This window comes from Phalacrocorax carbo, chromosome 1 (genome assembly GCF_963921805.1).
Source record: "Phalacrocorax carbo chromosome 1, bPhaCar2.1, whole genome shotgun sequence".
Lineage (NCBI taxonomy): Eukaryota > Metazoa > Chordata > Aves > Suliformes > Phalacrocoracidae > Phalacrocorax > Phalacrocorax carbo.
In genome coordinates this window covers 76953993-76975394 of record NC_087513.1, presented here as the reverse complement: position 1 = coordinate 76975394, position 21402 = coordinate 76953993, and the positions used below count along the sequence as shown (strand labels likewise).

General features: G+C 42.3%; 1 protein-coding gene and 1 long non-coding RNA gene across 2 annotated transcripts in view; one reads left to right on the top strand and one right to left on the bottom strand.

Annotated features, from left to right (window-relative positions):
* The window catches only part of LOC104047097 (1-acylglycerol-3-phosphate O-acyltransferase Pnpla3), a 59124-nt gene extending 38996 nt beyond the window's left edge, over window positions 1-20128 (bottom strand). Inside the window, exon 1 of the mRNA XM_064461006.1 lies at window positions 20053-20128. Within this exon, the coding sequence (XP_064317076.1) occupies window positions 20053-20113 (61 nt within the window). The 5' untranslated portion in view covers window positions 20114-20128. The remainder of the gene's footprint in view (window positions 1-20052) is intronic.
* LOC135315055 (uncharacterized) lies at window positions 1701-8831 on the top strand. The gene is made up of 3 exons (XR_010374508.1): window positions 1701-2159; window positions 5262-5429; window positions 6617-8831. It is a non-coding gene; the product is annotated as an uncharacterized LOC135315055 (long non-coding RNA).
* Window positions 20129-21402: the final 1274 nt, after the last annotated feature.

Sequence of the window (21402 nt, the reverse complement as noted above, 5' to 3'; positions counted from 1 at the left end):
TGAGATTAGTTATAATTCTATAATTCTTTCAAGGAGCATGTAGATACAAACCACTCTCCCTGGGTCAGTTTCTAAATTGGTGGCGTAGGGGTGTAGCTAGTCTGAAAAGGTCTTTAGACAAGTCTAAAGTTACCAGTCACTCTGTAAAACACAATTTCATGTAATCTACATTCAAATCCAATGTCTGACAGAAAAAGCATGTGGGAATTTTTTCCCCCAGAGTTTGATGGGAAGGTCCAGCTAGAAGCTCTTGGCTGTCCAGTTGTTAATCACTCACTGATGAATCCTACAAGTACAAAAGGTCCCATGTCAGATGGAGGCCTATTGTACACAGTGTGCCCAGTACATATCCCAGACTGCTCACAAGCACTTTATTCTACCTAAGTTGTAGAGACCTCAGTCAGCTCTCAGCCCAAGACCTCAAAAAGCCTTTCAAAATGCAACCAACACTGATAAATCACATTCCTACAACTCCTAATCTTGTGAGTTGGCTATTATGTCCCCTACTGAGGGGGTGCATCCATTCCCTTCCTTGTTACCTATTGCTAGCTTTAGTGAATCCAGAACTTTTGTCCCAATCTTCTGCTTAAACCAACACCATTATTCCTTTTCCCTTCCTGAGAAATAAAACCAGACTAAAGCTGTCCTCAAAATTTACCATGTCTCCTCACTGAAGCCATAACATACTGCTTACTAGCTCTGAATGAAAAACTAACTGTTTTCCAAATAAACCTAAGGAAATGTGCTCAGTATTGCCATCCTGGTCACTATGTGCTCCTAATAAAATATTAGTCTATAAAATCCTTTTATTTTCACAGAATGGAACTGACATGAGATGGTTTTCATTTCTGCCAAGATTTCTCTGTTCTCTTTCATGTTCTGTGGCCCATCAGTAGTCCACAGACTCTAGGTCAAAGAAACACTGCCCTGCAGTACCAATAGGGAATAGTTCCATGTTGCATTGTTCCTAATATGCGTGTATTTCTGTTTTTCTTGTAAAGAAAAACCTTACTCTGTGTGACTCATTTACTGATATTCTGCCAACCAGAGGCCCAGCTCCCTAATGGAAGAATCATTCTCAGTTAAGTGCTTACTGTCAACAACTTCACACCTTTTATTTCTTCCTCCCAATATAAATACTGAACTTACAGCAGACTGCAGCTTATCTTCTCTCATCATGGTCTATTTTGCAAGGTGAATGAGCAGCCACAGAAGCAGTCAAAATAACATAGATGAGGAGCTGGCACAGAAGCAAATAGGCAAGAATGAACAGCTGAGGTTGGGGAAAAGGAGGAGATGGGGAAGTAACTGATCAAGAGAAAGTATGGTGGAAGAGCAGTCTGAAACTGTTCTTTAAAATGCTAAGCTTTTTGTGGGATCAGGGGTATGTGCTGTCATTGCTTCACAACAGGAATGGTTAAGTTTAATGACACAAAACAGCTGCTTTAATTGAGTTTAAGAGACAGTCCTAATTCTATTTAAAGACTTTATCTTTTGTTTAAAAACATTCCTGATGTCAAGTAAGTTTGAATAATTTGTAGATTCCTGGAATGACAAAATAAGTTGGATCCTCAGAGCAATGCTGCAAAGCATAGCAATGCAGCCAAGCTTGTCAAATGTTCATTTCACAATTATTAAAAACTACAATATAAAGAAAGACTGTGTAAAATGACCTTTAAATCTTGAAACGACTCTTAAACCAAAAGTATCAGAAAAGAGATTATAGAGCAGAGGAAAATACTGCATCGCAGTAATGTAATTTTCGTAAGTTCTTTGAGGCATATATCTCAAACATATATGAATCTGCAAGTACAATCTACACAGTAAAAAAAATCCTTACTGCAGCTCATAAGATCCAGTTAAAATCTCTGACCGTTGTTTAACTTTTAGTCCATTTTCTGTATTTTGGTAGTTTGATTACTCTATGTAACAGCAGATTCAAAAGACCACAGAATGATACCTCTGTATTAATTATTATTAGCACAACATCATGTGTAGAAAATATAACTCCTATTTTTCTCATTCTAACTCTTTTGCCTCCCTATAAAGAGAAGGAACAAAAAGCAGATCTAAGACTTAACAGCTCACCCACTTCTTGCAAACCCCAAGGAATCATATATACAAACAGATCTTTTTTGGTTGAAGCTTTGAGCTTAAAGGTAAGATTTGTTGTGATCTAATGGGCAATGTATCACTAGATGTTTACAGGAGGAAAAACATAGCGCTCAAGTATGTAGCTGATATAAATTGTCATAGAGCAAAAAGTGACTGGTGTTACAGTGTTTACAAGTAAATATGTGACAAGTACTCCAGTAACTATTGTTTTGCTTAATCCTACAGCTTTTTCTTTGTAATGCCAACAGCAGTAATGTAGAAAGCATATCTAGCACAGATTAATGCAGTCCTATTCCCAACACAGAGTGTACAGTCTCAGTAGCTGGAAGGCAGATACACAGGCAAGACACGTTCTGGTTTCTCAATTCCAAAGCCAGACATATTAAGACAAATTTTCCTTTCCTATTAATTTTTTTCTGGTTTCATTTGCATGCAAAAGCATGGAATGTAATGCTGATATAAATTAAGTGAGAGAAAAGCCAGGTGCAAGGGAACTAGAAATGGATTTAGTTTGTTGTGCAAGAAGGAACACTCCCTTTCAGGTCAGATTTTCAAAAGCTAGCACGAATAATTTCTTGCTAAATGCTGACAGCCCCATTTGACACATACTTGGCTTTTGCAAATGCAACGGTATAATTAAAGGATCATTTAAACAAGAATTACAAAGGTTAGGTCATGCAGTACCTAGAACTGGGGAGGAAAACAGACTCCCTATTACAACTAAAGTTACATTCTTTCTTCTATTTATTTGCTTTCTCCTTGCATATATTTATTTAGGCTACAAGGTGTCCTTTTTAATGAAAATCCATTGAAATCCGTAGTTAAGTCCAGGACTGCTTCATCCCTGTGACAGAGGAGAGATGAAAAGCAATGCAGTTTATGCTCAATGTGTCCCTAGTGTTGAGGGATGACATCTGGTAGTCACAGCTGTAGCTCTCAATTGGAAACCATCCCCTTGAAAGAGAAAGCAGCATCTGAAGTTGCATCAGTCACTGCAGTTTCAGTCTGTGAATGTGAATTGCATTGTCTGAAATTGCAGTGTAGGAAATTGTACGGTTATTTTTTTTTTAAATTGCCTGGAGTTGTACTGCTATTAAGTGTATTCACTAGCACTGGAAACAATTCCCAGATGAAGGATGAGTAGTGGATACTTATTTTTTACAACAAAAAAAGTAAAGTATCCATTTTGAAACACAGCAATTCTGACTCTGGTAATGACTATTGCAGTGCAAACCAAAAGCAATTGAATCACTGAAGACAAAGGACATGCTATTTAATTTGTAAAACATGAGCCTGGCCACAAGTTCATGCTGTAAATCTATGGAGCAGTTGTGTCTTGTTTGTTTCCCGGCTACCCCTTTCTGGAGATCACTGCTCCCACAGCAAAGTCGGTAAAAGCAATGGGAGCATACATTATTCACTTCAATGTGGCATCACACGTTTTCATTTAATTTGCTACAGAAATGCAAGGATGACTGAGCTAGCCAGTAGTAAAGCAGATCAGAGGAGTGCTCACACAATGAGAACACATTGCTACTGCAGGACTCTGGCTGAGGAAGCAGGGACACCCATCCAAAACATGGCAACTTCCCATCACTTAAAAACAAATGCTCTTTCTTCAGGTGATGGTCACATCAAGAATGAATAAACAGTAGTTCTGGTCAAAGGTAGTGCTCCATTTGAAAACTAAACTTGGCAAGAACAATGCAGACTACTTGTTCAGCAAAGCCTGTAGTGAACAGAGTGGTGCTTTGGAGAACCTTTACAGCCTGCCTACAGTTTCAGTGTAATTCACAGTGTAAATACCTAAGGAGTTCAGGAAACATTAATGTTTTTTGAACATATGGCCCTCCATTATGAATAAGAAGTTGAAGCTTGATAAGGGATTTGGACCTACGTGTGGAGGGCAGAGCAGACTTACCCAAAAAGCACTTCCTGCCCAAATGTACCACCATAGCTGAAGACTTTACATCCCTTGTCACAAGGGAAAGCCTTACCTTCAGCAGCAATCCAGAATATCACCCTCAGCTTGAGCTTCTGAGGAAAAAAAAATCAAGCTGTACTTTGGAAGACTACAGCTGAGCAAGAGAATAGGAAGGACTTGAACAATTTCACTGTTGCTTAAGTTTGGAGTGCCCCTGTGCATTTTCCTTTTCCTAGTGACTGTTTCAAAAATCAAACATAACTGGTGTAAAGCATAAGATGTTTGGCACTTCACTGCCAGTTGCACCTCACTAACCTAATAGCAATGTGAACTTCACAGCTGCAATATGAAAAATAAAGGACTCTGGCTTGGTATTTAGAGACTTACAGAACAAATTTCTCTCTAGCACGCTAGCTTGCATAGGTGGGATTGAGAAACTCATTTCATATTCTCCTGTTTCTCTGACAGATTCCTAAGAGCACAAGACCCTTGGAGTAGCTTCTGCAATTGGAGTAAACCTCTCTCCAAATCACCTCCATGATGAAAGTATTCCTCCTGCCACAGCCTTTCAGAACACCCGTCACTGATTTAGTAACTATTGGCTTAGAGTTAAATTGTCCAGGAGGCTTTTATCTGTACTAACAGTAATTGAAAGCCTTTTGTGTTCATCTGCACATACCTCCTTTAAGGTCTAGCTTCTGCCTTACTTCATGTTGATTTCTCATGCATCCAAAGAAATCTCCTCTACTACTTATCTCAAAGTACCTATTACGACTATTCAGTGCAATTCAAGACAGTCCATTTGAGGAACCCTCCACCATGAATTTTAAGAACAAAGAGGAGGATGAAAAAATAATACAAATTCAATAAAAAAGCATTGCCTGTAGGGTCCTAGAGCTGCACGCTATATCCCAGCCTGCTCACAACTGCATCACTAAATCAGCCAGTGTCCCCAGCACTCTGTTTGCCCAGTACCAGGGGAAGGAAGCCAAAGACTGCTCGAATACACTTCTGAAGTTTCCCCTCCTGGCCCCAAGGCTCTTCCGGTCCACAGCATCCACAGGAAACATGGTGGGGAGGAGGACCCTTCATTCTCACCCAGTGTATAACTTGATGACTAGGCCATAGTCCAAGGAGAGAGATGACAGGGATTTGAAGCTTTGTCACAAATTCTATGATTCTATGATTCTATGAAATGTGTTTTTCATCTTTGTTTGCCCAGGCCCTCATTCAGAGTCCTTCAAGGTAAATGCAAGAAAGGCTCATCTGTGAGAAAGTAAGACTTATTTCTGAAGCTTAATGTAGTTGGTTCAGATGGCATCCGAACACAGGCAGCCTCAGACACCTTGCCTTCTGCTCCTGGAATGGCTGCCTGCACAAGCCACACAAGGTACTGGACATAATCAGAATAGCTTGCAGTACTAGGTCAGAAACTCCCAAGCCTGTCAGTGCAGAACTTCTTGGGCAACAGCTTCTTTCTGACCGCCTCTTTCCTTTTCAATTTTCCCCTCTGTGTCAGTGCTTGATACAAACACATTTCATTTCCTCTAAACCATTCTCACAGATTTTTCAATTATATGCTTATTGCAGCTGCCTCTCAACTAAAAGCAAGTTTTTGTTCAGTTTTCCTAAGTCATGGAAGTAGCTCCCCTGTGCCTTAATTTCTCCTGTTACTTTGATGCCCCCTTCCTGTCTCATACAAATGATACTAAATGTGTGGGCATCAGGTGTTCCCTGAGTGGATTTGTACTGTTCAACTCACTAGGTGGTCACACATACATGTCCTTGTGGCAGAGTTACTAAACCTGCAACAGAAGACAAATAAGAGGAATAAGTTATAATAGCCTTGCAACATCATTGTTGCTATGCTGTGTAACTGAAGGTTGAACAAGTACAAAGTATTGGGAGTTGGAGTTTGCGATGGTAAGTACACAGCACTGGACATGTGGTACACTCACATTTAGTTCAGAAGAGGCTGCTGTAAGCAAGGAGGCTTTAGTAAATCCATCATAAAGACATTCTCTACATTTCATAAGTAGGAAAGAGGAGGTTTAAGAACTTGAGTGGGTACATCAAGTAAATTAGAGCAAAACTGGGATTAGAAATTACGACTTCTATTTCCCATCTACATGTTTAAACTTCAGAAAAATACTATGTCTCCTGGAGTACATATGATTTGTATTGTTTCTTTTTTTAGAGACTAAGCCTGCATCCCTAATTCATATGATCAGTCCCATAGAAACTAGTGAGAAAAGAGTGAAGATCGAGCATTTAAATTGCAGTCTTACAGTTTTGTTGGCTTTTTCTTTTAACCCAGCACCTATGCTTTCTTAGCACTCAGTACCTAAACCATGATAATAAAGGTAGTTAGGAATAATATCAGGTTACTATATTCCAACGGCTCCAAATTATATTTAGCAAACATGTAGGCTTGCTACTGAAGGTATAACATACAGCATAAGAAAAACATACAGAGTTAGTTGGCAACCTAATTAATGTGTCTGCTTAAGATAAGTCATATTACATCTTAACGTATGACATACTCTTGAAAGACTGTGACCTCTATCCTCATTACAGGTCCACCCACAGGAGATGACTGCAGCCATTTGCAGAAGACACATTACATCTGAACTATTCACAGGTGCTTTCATGATGCAGCTGATGACACATCCAAAATGATCATGATACCACCACATGCTAGCAGATACTGTACCATAGTCCTTGTGACTGTCTGAAGAACCATATCGCTAGCTATAAGTATTACGATCAGCATGGAATTGGAGGTGATCTGGAACCAAAAATCTCTGAATTTTGTGGCAGTCAACATGTGGATTAGGCAGCTGAAAGATGAGCTGCTTCATTTCCAAATACAGCAAGTGCCACTAAAAGAGCCTGCTCTTCCATTTGTATATCACTTCAGAACTTGCAGGGCAGAGTGGCCTTGAAGCCTAACATACAGTAATGCAGCGTAGTAATGTGGTTTGCTACTTTCCATTACAGACACCTGGGCACAATCAGGCCACTATGCTGCTGTTCTCACAGAACCAGTCATGGTGTGGTACACACAGGGAAGGTTCAGTCAGTTTTGTGTAGTCACTCTTGGGTATCTGAGGGTTGTTCTCCCTGTGCCATATGCAATCCATGCAGGTGATGCTGTAGGCATTGCCTACATCTCTTCCTGCTCCCTGCTGAACAGACTTTTTTGTGGTTAGAATAGAGGAAGATCTTGGCTTCTCCCTTCCTGCACCACGCAAGCCTTTAGGGAGTGCACTTTGCACAAGGAGCAAAAGGCAAGATCAGAAAGAAGGCATGTCCTGAAGAATACTACAGTGGCTGCCACCACTCACACAAGCAGCCTTAGCAAAATATGGGGAAAGTCTAGGCTGAAACTTCTCAAGCACTAACAGCTATTCTGTCTGCACTCCATTTACATAATAAGAAATGTTATGCAAACCTTGTCTGAGAAAAGATTTCCTTCTCTTTCAGCAGTATACGCCTGCTACTGCACCAGTGTCTGGAATAATTGTGAGGGGGGTTTACTTTGCCGTCTTCACCAAGCGGTAAGATCATGGTCCACACCCACAACTTGTACTCTCTACACCATGAGCTGAAGGAATGACATTTTGATGCTTGGAGTAACTATCCTCCTCAAGGCATCTGTATCCACACTTCCTTCCTCCTTTTCAAGTTCTTTCTGATCACTGTGCTTCCCCAATGCTGAGTATTCTGCTAGAATCTAGCAACCCCTTTTCCTCAGAGTAGCTGCAGCAATCGGTAGGTGTCCAGGATATTTACCCCACAGACGCTGTCATCCTGGAGTGCCTACAATTACAGAAGAGGAAAGTCATTTAAAATTCCTCTTGCTCCACCACACACCTAGGAACTGAATGAGTGACTAGAAAACAGCTCAGGAGACAAATTTCAGACTCAAAAAAACCCCCAAAGCTTCCTCTGAAGACTGAAAAGAAGCGTCCTAGCTATATGATAAATCATATATGGTACTACCTACTTTGTCTTGAGAATGTGTGAGACATTTTCAGCTGAGGGCAGAGTTGGATGGCAGTACTGTTGTAGCTCAAGTTCACAGGTAACATGTATCAGGCACCACCTGCTCCAAAGATGCTGACCAAAGAAAAGGAGGGAGGATTTTGCATTGATTCTAGTCTGTAAAAATTATGTTCATACAAACAGGCTGTCTACATGATAGCCGTTTTGTTGTTATTTAGTGTCTCACATAGAATGAAGGTAGTCCTTACGCCAGGAGTTAAAAATAAGAAGCAGGTGTATTCGTGAGAACCATGTGAACCAGTTGCTTAGCGTCCCAGATAGAGGTTTTCTCATCACGCTTCCTGAGGTGTATGTTCTGAAGCTCAGGTGATATAACTCACAATACTGGACTCTGGGAATTCCTTTGGGAACGAGTCTAACCTTGACAACTGTCATGGGTATATGCTCGCATGCAGTGAGAATACAAAGTAGAACAACCTGACAGAGGAACTGTCAGGACTGACTGAGATCAACAGTGACTGTTTTCTTGATCATCATCATTGACTCAAATCTGTTCTGAAGTAGTAGACTAGTTAAGTGCTTATGTATGCGATACATGCATGAACATAGAGAACATTACTACTACCAGTTCCCACTCAAAGGTTGCACCTTTTAACACCTTTATTATTGACACATCATTACAATAAAGTATTAATGCACTTGGTCATTTTAAGTATGTGAATAGCCACATTCGTGCTGATGGGGCTCATTCAATTCACATCTGCATCTTAAGCCCTAGTCAACATTTGAAGTAGTTTAGTATGGATCACATTACTACATAAATCTGCCCTTACCTTCTTTCAGGCCCCTTGTGTGGTCTTCCACTTCCCACACCCCTCAGTTTCTGTGTCTTATGTTTCTGGGACCTTTAATGCTCCTGACTGCAGCAGGCTCAGTGCCAAGCAATCACCCACTCTCGCAAACAACCCAGCACATTCATTTCAGCATCCAGATCCTTCCACCTCTGGTAAGTGCTGCCACTCTTCCGAGACTCACTTACACTACCCTTCTGCGATCATCCTCTCTCTTCCCTGACATTCTATCTTGCTCACCTCAGTAGCAGAGATATGTTTCTCTCTTTTTAATGGTTTCCCCTCAGTCTCTCTAATCTCTTCCTTCTGGCCTTTCCTATCCCAGAAATTCATTAGTAAATGAGGCAGAAAGCTGCCTTGCAGCTGTGCATGTCCATTCGGTTTTCTGTATTGATGTGAGGCAATTTCTGTAATGAATGTCTAGCAGAGACTGTTCTGTACATTCCTGAAATCATGTAAGAGATTGTCTAGGATGGCATATTTACCTTCTAAGGTAAGTAGTCTAGAACAATGATCAACACCTGCTGAAGATTAAAGCAACTCTAGACACTCCTAAGAAGCCCAGCTCAGCAGCTCCTTTATTTGCTGTGACCTTTTATTGCTGTCTACATCCTCATTGTGAAAATGACTGCACAGCTATGGTAACTAATTTCATTTAACACTTTTTTTTCTTTCTTTCTTCAAATTTCAAGCCTGGAGGCCAGATTTAAAGCTGTAATTGCTAGGGGATGCTGATCAGGTATCTGAGTGGTTTTACAAAAGTGCCTGAGGGGTAGGCATTGCAAACCACAGCATGGAGTCCCTTGTCCAATACCATGCCAAGCCATTAAAGTCACACACAGTTGCCCAGCTGCACACAGAAGGCTGAGCTGCTATCTGGAAGCAGTGAAGTCTCCCTACATCCTTATACAAACCCGGCTGCACAACAGCCCGACTTGTGCAGAGTCAGCTCAGAGTTGTCTTATCAGGTACACATGCTCCCTGTTAACTGGACATGAAATTCTGCAGCTGTTTGAACAGCAGAAAACTGGTACAAAAGCATGCACTTCAAAGTCCATTCAGGAACTCGCAGGGTCTTCTGTGGTTTAAGGCCCATGACTTGATGATTATCCATACCTCTATGCCTATGTTTAGATAAAAACCCAAACTTTTAGATGCATAATATAAATGAAAATTTTCTCACTGCTTCTCATCAGGTACAACTGTATCTGTGCCCTTTCTACAGCAGCTCGCTTTGAGATAGATCAATTCAGAGGCATTTAGAAGGGAAAGTAACAGCCCATAGAACTAAAGCAGCCACATCCAGTTCACCTATTAGGCTTCAGTTTCTATGGTGTTGCAACCATAACAATCACAAAAACTCCTGTCAAACTGATTTGGTTTCGTGGTACTGAATTGCTGAGGTGTTCAGATCAGGTCCCTTAAAAATAAACTAGTTTTGTATGAGACAGCTGCACACCCTTTATTGTGCAGAGGTAATGAAACTAGCATATCCAAAGGCCGCTCAGTTGTCTGCCTCTCCTAACACACTGAAAACAGTAATTCTATGATTCTATAAGAATACAGGAATACAGTGAAAACCACACTAATCACTGCCTTGAAATGATCATTTGCCTTCAGTGCTCTGATCTTAAGTGACCATTTAAGTTATCCCCAAACTGTTTGTATTCAACTTTAATGACACAAATGATGAACATAAGACTAATAATTAATAAGCATAATTACTTGATAGCATTGTTATCTATCAATATGGAATTGTACTTTCTCCCATGAACAAATAGATATAATCAACTGTTTCTGTCCCCCTTTACAATGAAGGGCAACTGAAGTGAAGGGTGGCAAAGTAACTCACCCAACTTCACCTACAGAAGCAGCAAGAGTTCGCAATGGAATCCAGATACCAGAGGTCCCAGGCCAGCACTGTGCCTACAAGGCCACATTGGGAACTCTTCCAATGAAACCTAGGGCAGATTAAGTTAGAAATTTTCTTTCCTTATGGCTCGGTCCGAGCCATAAACAGTTATGCTACAAAAATGATCTCCAATTAAAAAATAGCCCTTTTTTTTTTTGGAATAAGAGTTGCTGTTAAAAATAGCTACAAATTTAAAATTGTGGGAGGATGGAATGGAGATAGAAATGTGCAGATAGCTAAAGCTATCTACAACTCACTGGGGGAATACTTACAGTGTGACTAGCTGAGTTATGCAAGGTATCCCACACTGCCTTGTCTGGTGGAATTATTGCACAATTTGTGGTGGGGGTTTACAAAATTGCAATTCTGACCCTTCAGGAAAGCAAAGCCATTAATCTACAGTGCTGACTTATTTGCTGCTCATCTTCCTCTCACATGATCTGTGCTTTAACTCACTGAAAATACTGGTACATCCCCTGCATTTTTCCTTTGAAGTGATATCACAGCTTGGTGATTATTTTTGTTTACTTGCCTCTGTTGTTCCTGCCCTTATTTAATGCATAATGTATGTGATGCATCAGCTAAGTGACTGCACATTTCTTTATGCTGCTTAGGCTGGTGATAAGGCAAGCTCCTCTTATCTGAAAGTATCTCCCTACATGGCCTGCTGGGAAATGTAGTGCTAAGAATAAAGGTGATACATAGAATCATTAAGGTTGGAAAAGACCTCTAGGATCCTGAAGTCCAACCACCAACCCAACACTACCATGTCTCCTAAACAATGCCCTGAAGTGCCACATTTCAACGTTTTTTGAATACCTCTAGGGATGGTGACTCCACCACCTCTCTAGGCAGCCTCTTCCAATGCCTCACCGCTCTTTCAGTAAAGAAATTTTTCCAAATATCCAACCTAAACCTCCTCTGATGCCGCTTGAGGCCATTTCCTCTCATCCTATCACTTGTTACTAGGGAGAGGAGACCAATCCCCGCCTCGCTACAACCTCCTTTCAGGTAGTTGTAGAGAGCGATAAGGTCTCCCCTCAGCCTCCTCTTCTCCAGGCTAAACAACCCCAGTTCCCTCAACTGCTCCTCATAAACTTGTCCTCCAGCTTTGTTGCCATTCTTTGGACACACTCCAGCAACTCAATGTCCCTCTTGCAGTGAGGGGCCCAAAACTGAACACAGTATTTGAGGTGCAGCCTCACCAGTGCTGAGTACAGGGTCACGATCACTTCCCTACTCCTGCTGGCCACACTATTCCTGATATAAGCCAGGATGCTGTTGGCCTTCTTGGCCACCTGGGCACACTGCTGGCTCATGTTCAGCCAGCTGTCAACCAGCATCCCCAGGTCCTTCTCCACCGGGCAGCTTTCCAGCCATTCTTCCCCCAGCCTGTAGTGTCGCATGGGGTTGTTTTGACTCAGGTGCAGACCCAGCACTTGGACTTGTAATACTTTGTACAATTGGCCTTGGCCATTCGATCCACCCTGACCAGATCCCTCTGCAGAGCCTTCCTACCCTCAAGCAGCTTTTTCCGCCCAATTTGGTGTCATCTGCAAACTTAATGAGGGTGCACTTGATCCCCTTGTCCAGATCATTGATAAAGATATTAAACAAGACCAGCCCCAAAACTGGGCCCTGTGGAACACCGCTTGTGACCAGCTGCCAACTGGATTTAGCTCCATTCACTACAACTCTCTGGGCTCAGCCATCCAGCCAGTTTTTTACCCAGTACAGAGTATGATGTTTCATACAAAGACATGGCTCTACATGCACTCATGATCCAATTCTGCTGAATTTGAAATGCTATAGGGTACAATTTTAGAAGCACTGCAAATTTATGGAAGATATATGGTAAGGACCTGCCTCAGAGATAGCACACCGAGTGATTTGCATTGCTACTCAATTTAATACTGAGTGGTCTTCTGCAGCCTGGGACACTGAGCAACTTGCTCTTCCAAGTACCAATTATGAACACTTTAGAGAGAACACAAACCCTTGCATTCTGATCATATTGATCAGGATCACATCAAAGAAACCATGATTTGGATCAATCTTGTCTCCTGGAAAGGCCTTGAATCTTGTGCTTGGGTAAGGAGGCAAGAGGTTTATCTTCAGATAGCCTTGTGAGGTGGATTACAGTACACACACTGTTTTGACAGATGGAAATTAAAGCACAGGGAGACTGAGTTGGTTATGGTTACATAGAAATCCTAGCAGGAGAGGGATCAGATTCCTTAAGATCCTGGCTATGAGGCCAGAGCACTCATTCCTGGTTACAAGTACCAGAAACAAACAAACAAAAGATGGTAAGTATCAATTAACAGCTTGATCCTCGGCCACATTCACTAGAATAATTAAATGCTGTAATAGGATCGTGTGCTCAAACCTCACAGCTATGGCTCATATTTGGGCCAAGCCAGTAAGAAACATTTCTGAAAGTTCATGTGTACTAACTTAACAAATGTAAACAACTAGCAGGCAGCAGTGCTTTAGAAACACCATTCCACTGCACAGCTGTTCACAGCATTAATACAATATCACACGCTGTTATTAGGGTATCACTACCTCAGCTTCACATAATACTTGTGGTAGCATTTACAAATTTCATGTCTATACAGTTGGCACCACAACATGTGCAAACAGTCTGTCTTCCTTTGAACATGCCCCTCCAATCTTGACACAGGTTGCCATTACAGTAGTTTAATAAAAGGTAAGATAAAACATGCCAGATTTATCTCTTTTCATCAGATAGATTTTGAAAGCTGAAACTCCATTTTCAGGCATGCAACAGTACGCGCACATATCAAGACAGAGACATTCTTTACAGTATCTTCAGCTAAAAAGCAGGTACATCTGAGAGCAAAGACAGGGAGACACCTTCTGACTCTTCAGGAGTACAAAGGCATAGGAGTGCTTTTTGTAGTGACAGACAACAGAAATACTGACATACCCAAACAGCATAGGAACAGACTGTTTCCAGGTTTAAATCCTACTTTCGCAGATATTAAAATTACAACATTTTCCTAAAGGTGAGCATTTAATTCTTTTTCTAAGACCATCTTCTTTTCCCAAGCTTTATACAGAGGGTAGTCTAGTGACTTCTGTGAAGTTGGTCCCAGTTTACATCATTGTGAGAGAATCCAAACATTTTCACCTGCATTTCCTCCTGCCACTTCATGGGAACACTGAATACATTCTGTGATCAGTTACATTACCAAATGGTTTAAGTGTTACAGAAGAGGCTGGGAACACATTCAAAGAGACCAAGATACTGTCAAAAATTTCCTTTTAAACAGCCAAAAGCAATCTACTGGAAATTACTTTGCAGGCTACATATTCTGATTCCCTCCACAACTCCTCTTGAGTTTAATGGTAAGTGAAACACTCCAGTGTGGTTCATCTGTTACAGCATATTTGATTTTTATTTAGCTCTAATACTGGATCATCCTCAAGTCATTTGCATATACACTTTGATAACTGAATGATGTTCTACCAGCTTCACCATTTTTGTTGTAGACTACCCTGTTTGTGAATGATGCACAGCCTCTGAGCACAATTTACCAACTGGAGTCTTTTTTTACAGGGAATTCCTAAACAAACGGCTTTCACACATTTTGTAGCTCAGCTGTCTTTGAATTCCCAGCAAACCTGGTTGCAGGGATGAATGTCACGGACTCCTGACAGATGTTCTGCAGAAGACCTTTACTGTCAGCTTTTCACTGCTTGTATATCTTCTCGACACATTCCTCACGCGACCACGTGCACAAACCGTTTCTGTTATTTGTCAGCTATCTCTAAGCACGCGCCTTCCGCTACATTCTAATAGGCTGTTCTATTTGCGCTACCTCATTTGCTTTTGCTTACTTAAATCCTTCTTGGCATTCCCACGCTCCTGTCTCTGTTTTTTACTGCTGCATTGCTTTGGTTCAAGGACATGTCAAACAGTGCTAAGTTACTTGCAAATTCATCCCCCACATCTCCCCCATTTTTATTTTGTATTAGCCAGACATTTTTTACTGTTCTATTAATCGCTGCAAGCACTGACAAAGAATGGCAAAATTAAAAGCAAAATTAGGAATATTATTAGAAATACTATAGCAGTTTTTACTATTTCCTTGAACCATCCTGTGATTCCCCATCCAGTCAACCATATCACTGAGGGCAGGCATATCGACTCCTGTCCCATTAAGTTTGTGAGGGTACCCCAAACATTTTTTCATGGTTGGACGGAGACCCACGAATGGCAGAGGCTGATGACGGCGAGGAAGGTGATGAGGCCGCAAGCCATGGTTTCACTCCTTTTGCCGGAATCCATCAGGGACTGCAACCTGTGGAGACACAAGCATACCCTCTCCCCCAAGGTATTAGCGGATGAGGGCCTTCCCACAGGCCCGTGTTTAGATTTTTTATCTTACTAAGGGCTGTTCTGAATGTTCAATAGACATTAGGGCTTTGCTCATGGATTTATAGTGTTTTACGACAGGTGGGGTATCATCATTTTGGAATAGTAGTGACAAATGGTTCATCACATGTAATATTTTTGCTAATCGGTTGTGCGGGGTTTTTTGGCTATCTCCCCCTTTTTGTTTTTGGAGCAGTTGTTTGACTGTGTGGTGTGTTTGTTCTACTATAGCTTGACCACTAGGGGAGTGGGGAATGCCAGTAACATGGCAAATACCCCATTTGTGAAAAAAGGTTTTAAGTGAGCTACTGCTGTAGGCTGGGCCATTGTTGGTTTTAGCTCCACTTGGGATTCCGAGTGCAGCAAAAGCGGCTTGGAATTGGGCCTGTACATGTCTGCTAGTTTCGCCAGTGGCGGCCATTGCCCATATTGCATGAGAGAACATATCAATGGATACGTGAACATATTTAAGTTGTCCAAACTCAGCAATGTGAATTACATCTGTTTGCCACAGGTGGAGGGAATGTAAACCTCGAGGGTTCACTGCTAAGGCAGGGGTAGATATACAGGCTTGCAGTATGGGCAAGTCTGCACGATTAACTTGGCGTCAGCAATGGTGATACAGAATTGTTTCGCTAAAGCCTTTGTTGATTGGTGGAAAAAATCATGAGACAGTCATGCTTGCACCAATACATTTGGTATGGGAGCAGCAAGGGTTACATTAGTTAAAATGTCAGCACAGGCATTACCATGTGTAAGAAAACCCGGTAATTGTGTGTGACTTCGAATATGAATTATACAATAGGGGTGTTTCTGCTGTTTGATTAAAAAAATTTCTTTAGATTTTAAAAACAGGGTTTGCTTTGTTATATGTTTAAGGTGAGCTCTTTCTATTCGTTGAACCATGCCCACCATGTTTTAGGAGTCAGAAACGATATTAGGAGGGGCAGTAGGCCAGAATCGAAAGACCATTATGACTGCGTGCAGCTCCACTATTTGTGGTGAGCTGTGGAGAATCTCAACTTTGTGCTTCCAGACTCCGTTCTCTTCCCACGTTACCACTGCTTTGCCTGACTTCCCTGATCCATCGGTAAATACCGTACGGCCATTGACCGGCTGTCTTTGGCACAATGGTCGATTTTCTATTTTAACATTATAATAAAAGGTAAACATCTTTTGTGGGGGACGATGGGTATCTAGCTTTCCACTAAAGCCCACTAAGGCTAACTGTAGTTGAAGGCTATTTTGAACACTCCAAGTCAGATAAGTTTTTACGACAGGTAACACAATAAGTGTTGGTTCTTCCCCTACAAGTTCTACTATTCTCACCCATCCCTTTTTAATAAGGTCAGCAAACATTTCTGTTCATGTGGCAATGGTCTTGGTAGGTTGGTGGGGTAAAAAGACCCATTCTAGAATAACAAGAGGGTCGTTACGTCGCGGATCCCACTGTCCAATTATAGCAAGAGGCTGCTCTTCTTGGTTACAGACAAATAGTGTGAGCGGGATGTCTTCACTGTGATGATGGCATTGTTGATTCGACAATTTATCGTTGATTATCTGTAGTGCTTGTTGTGCCTCTGGCGTCCAACTTCATGGTGCGTTTATATCGGTGTCTCCTTTTAACAGGTCAAACAGGGGAGTAAGAGTGGCATTGTCAATGCCGCATTGGGTTCGAATCCAATTAATATTACCTAATAGTTTCTGTACATCATTTAAGGTCCGAATATTGGCAGTTATTCCCATGTTTTGAGGCTGGATGGTTTGTTCCAAAATTTTCCATCCTAAATACCTCCACGGAGGTTCTGTCTGTATCTTTTCAGGGGCTATCCGAAGTCCTGCATCCTGCAGTGCTTGCTTTAAGGCCTGAAGGGCCTCTTTGAGCACAGTATGAATTGGCCTCCCTAACAATAGATTGTCCATGTAATGGTACATGTAAATATTTGGATAACATTGTCTAATTGGCTGAATTGCCTTTGCAACATATGACTGACACATTGTTGGGGAGTTTTTCGTTCCCTGAGGGAGTACAGTCCAGTGATATCGATCCATTGGCTCCCCCTTTTTAAGTTTTGGCACTGAAAAAGCAAATTTTGGAGCATCGTCTGGGTGCAGCGGGATGGTAAAAAAGCAGTCTTTCAGATCGACAATGATTATATTCCAATTGGATGGAATCATTGTAGGTGATGGTAGGCTGGGTTGTAACGAGCCCATATCCTCTATGATTGCATTTATTTGCCGTAAATCGTGCAACAATCTCAACTTTCCACTTTTCTTTTTGATTACAAATACTGGGGAATTCCATGGACTGTTTGTTGGTACTATGTGTCTTTGCGCAAGCTGGTCCTGGACCAGCTCCTGTAGAGCTGCGACCTTTTCCTAGGTGAGCGGCCATTGATCCACCCATACGGAGGTCTCTCTTGTCCATTTGAGGTGGAGTGGCGGTCGTGCCTCAATGCCCGCTACCAAAAATTTTCAGGGGTGGAGATGGTAAATCTGCACTGTCCCATCACATCACATCCCAGCAGGCTGATTGGAATTGGTGTGATATAAGGACGAACAGTACATGTCGTTCCCTCTTGGGTCTTTATTGTGAGGATTGTAGAACTTTGAAATGTGCTGGACAGGCCTTCAAATCCTACTAATCTGCTAGCTAGGGATGTTGTAGGCCATGTGGAAGGCCAATCTTTGGCCACAATAACTGTAATATCTGTGCCTGTATCTACTAGCATATTGCATTGGCTCGTCTGTGGCTGCTCGGTAGGATTCCACAGGGTTACATGTACGGTTGGACGATGTCGTGTGATATCTGACGTCCAAAAAACAGCTGGTTGCCCTGTTGATCCAAACCCAGCAGAGCCGCAGCTCGTTTCACTGGCTGTTAGTACTATTGCTCAGAAAAGTATTAATTGTGCAATCCGGGTTCCTTTTGGAACTGACAGCGGTGGGGCCGGTGTCCAAACCATAGCTTGTATTTGGCCACTATGATCAGCATCAATTACTCTGGGGAGGACAAACAGGCCTGTCATAGTGGTACTGAAACAACCTAGCAACAGTGCACTACACCCTCCCCCAACTGGCCCCTTCATATTCAATGGAATGTGATGTACGTCTGTGCCCCAGAGAGTTGAGTCTTCTCCTGTGGTGACATCCAGTCCGGCACTCCCTCAGGTGCTGGCAGAGAGGGCACCCACGGTGGTAAGCTGGGTGGTTGCGTTCCAGGTGGATTTAGAGATTGTGCAACCATCACACGTGACACTGTTCCCATGGGGGGCCCTGCTTTGGTTCTTGTGACGAGGGAGCTTGTGTCATTGCACGACCTCACCCCGTGCTCCGCTTCCTGTTTCCCTGCTGCGCTAGCAGGGGCTGTCCATCTGCATTATATTTGGATCTGCACTGGCTTGCCCAATGGAGTCCTTTACCACACCTTGAGCAAAGCGTGGACGGCGTGGTGGGCACGCTAGGGGCTCCTCCTCGTCTTTGTTGAGGGTGCTCAATAACTAAGTGGTCTGGGCTTCTACAGCGGTAGCACCGCTTCTTCGTGTCCCTATTCATTGTTAAAGCTGCTGCAAAGGCTGATGCTAAGGACTCCGTTTGATGAGCAATAGAGCCTACACGGTTGCAAGCCTTGATCATTTGCACCAGGTTAGTATTGATTGGCAGCATTTGTAATATCTTTTTACAATTGGTATTTGCATTTTCTACCGCTAATTTCAACAGCAGGGCTTCTTTTGCTTCTCTGTTTTCTACCTGCTTGTCTAATGTATCCCGCAAGCGATCCACAAACTGCATAAAGGTTTCGATTGGCTGCTGTTGAACTCGAGTAAATGATAATGACAGCTTTCCAGATTCCGGAATTTTTAACATAGCTTGAAGAGCAAGAGTGGCAGACTGTTGGAGTATATTGTCATCCAACCGTGCCTGTAGGCGCAGATCCACTACAGAATACGTGCCCATTAACTGTGATAATCCTGACCCTAAAAGAGAGTCTCCTTGCCATCGTTCTAAATTTTGAAGGGCAGCTTGTTCACAAAGTTCCCTCCATTTTTGCTCCCACAACAACTTCTGCGTTGGGGTTAATATCATAGCCGCTATTGTTCATAAATCATAGGGAGACAATAACTGCCCTGTCATCACGTTTTCAAGCAGAGATTGGGAAAATGGAGCTGCAAGCCCATATGTAGTTACCGTTTTTCTTAATTCTTTTATTAGATCCCATTGAAAAGGGCCCCGCTTATTGTGTCCTCCACCTCTGATCAATACTGGAAAGACTGTCCTGCTGTCCCTTCCTCCTTTATTGCATCTCGTTGCAGTTGCTTCCATTGGTCGTGGGGATCAAAGGACGTTGGCGGCTGTAAAACAGCTGTCATGGGCGGAATGGATGGCGGAGCCGTCAGCTTTAACAAGGGCGACGGCAATGGCTCCATGTCTGCGTCTAAATCTACTAAGTCATTTTCTGGCAGGAACTCCCTACAGGGAGTCCCACTGCCCTTGTCCTCACCTCCAGTCACTGTCTGTGGAGCACCCTTTTCTCCGCTTGCCAGGACTTTAATGTTTCCAACACCATCCGCCAGGTGGTCATCACCTCCTTGGCAGTCTCACCCCCCCGGCAGGCGGCCTCCCATACTGTTGTCCCCGCTTCTTCACTTGTTTTAACATCAAACACTGCTGAGACTGTTGATGGAGCCCCATGCTGTTGCAGGAATTTCAGTAATAACTTTACTTAAAAGTATCATATTTAATGCCTTGCTTGCTCAATAACTGAATCAGTGACTTAACAATCACCTCTTCTTTGGCAGACAGATTAGCTCCCATGCTTACTGCCCCAGCTGCTCACCTGTAATATTAAGGTGATGTCCCGGGATTAAAGCTGTGGTCCCGCCGTCAGCTTGATTCATTCGGCTGGGGTCCCTGCGGATGCTGCTCCTCAGCGTTGCACTCCCACATCAGGGGTCACCATTTGCAGGGATGAATGTCACAGACTCCTGACAGATGTTCTGCAGAAGACCTTTATTGTCAGCTTTTCACTGCTTGTATATCTTTTCGACACATTCCTCACGCGACCACGTGCACAAACCGTTTCTGTTATTTGTCAGCTATCTCTAAGCACGCGCCTTCCGCTACATTCTAATAGGCTGTTCTATTTGCGCTACCTCATTTGTTTTTGCTTACTTAAATCCTTCTTGGCATTCCCACGCTCCTGTCTCTGTTTTTTACTGCTGCGTTGCTTTGGTTCAAGGACATGTCAAACAGTGCTAAATTACTTGCAAATTCATCCCCCACACCTGATGTCTCTCAGATTATGTCAGATCTGAGTAAGCGCTGGGTTAGTGATCTGCATGCATGCAGTAAATCCTGCATGCTCCATATCCATATGCATACATCACCTGTACAATTCGTGCACTGTAAGCTCAGCATCCCTACATGAGGATTTACTGCACCCGTGTAACACAGGGATGATCCTTCCAGGTGTGGTTAATCCAGGGCAACTGGTTTCTCAGCCCCGTTGGCCTCCAATTGCTCTTTCATTTGAAACATGATAAGATAAGGGAAAGCATCCATTGCTAAAGGGATAGCTCCAGTTATTGTTGTGTCCCTGGTCCTAACACCTGCCTGGCTTTTTGTTCTACAGAAGCTGATATTCCACATTTGTACAACTCCTATTAACTTAAAAGAGAAAACAGAATTGGAGTTTTTCCTTTGTCAGTATGGCTCCCTCCACTTGATGCATTCAGCAAAGGCCATACCCACGCCTGAGGACTAAGTTAGGAATTTAAAAAAACTACATCAAAACAAAAAAAATTAGTATATGAGACTAGAATTCAAGTCTGTTTTGTTGGACTTCAAAGTTATCTATTACTAGTATAGCTTAATGCTTTTAATCATCAGAAAACGTTAATAAATTCTGCCTCAAAGGTTGGCTAGAAAACCCCACAATTCTACTTTCCATAGAAAACTGCAGTTTTGAATTATTTTGTTAAGCAAGGAAAAGAAATCAGACCATTTAGAACACCTTAGGAAAGGACAGACACCAGTGTCAGAATGCCAGTAGCTTCTGAGTTTCCAGTATTATCTTAAAATACAGAATACCAGCTGCCCAGCTGCCTCTTACTCTTGTCAACCCACTTTGTATCAAAAATTTATTTTCTTTAAATTGGAAAAGTTCTTTTAGATGTCAACAGATAAT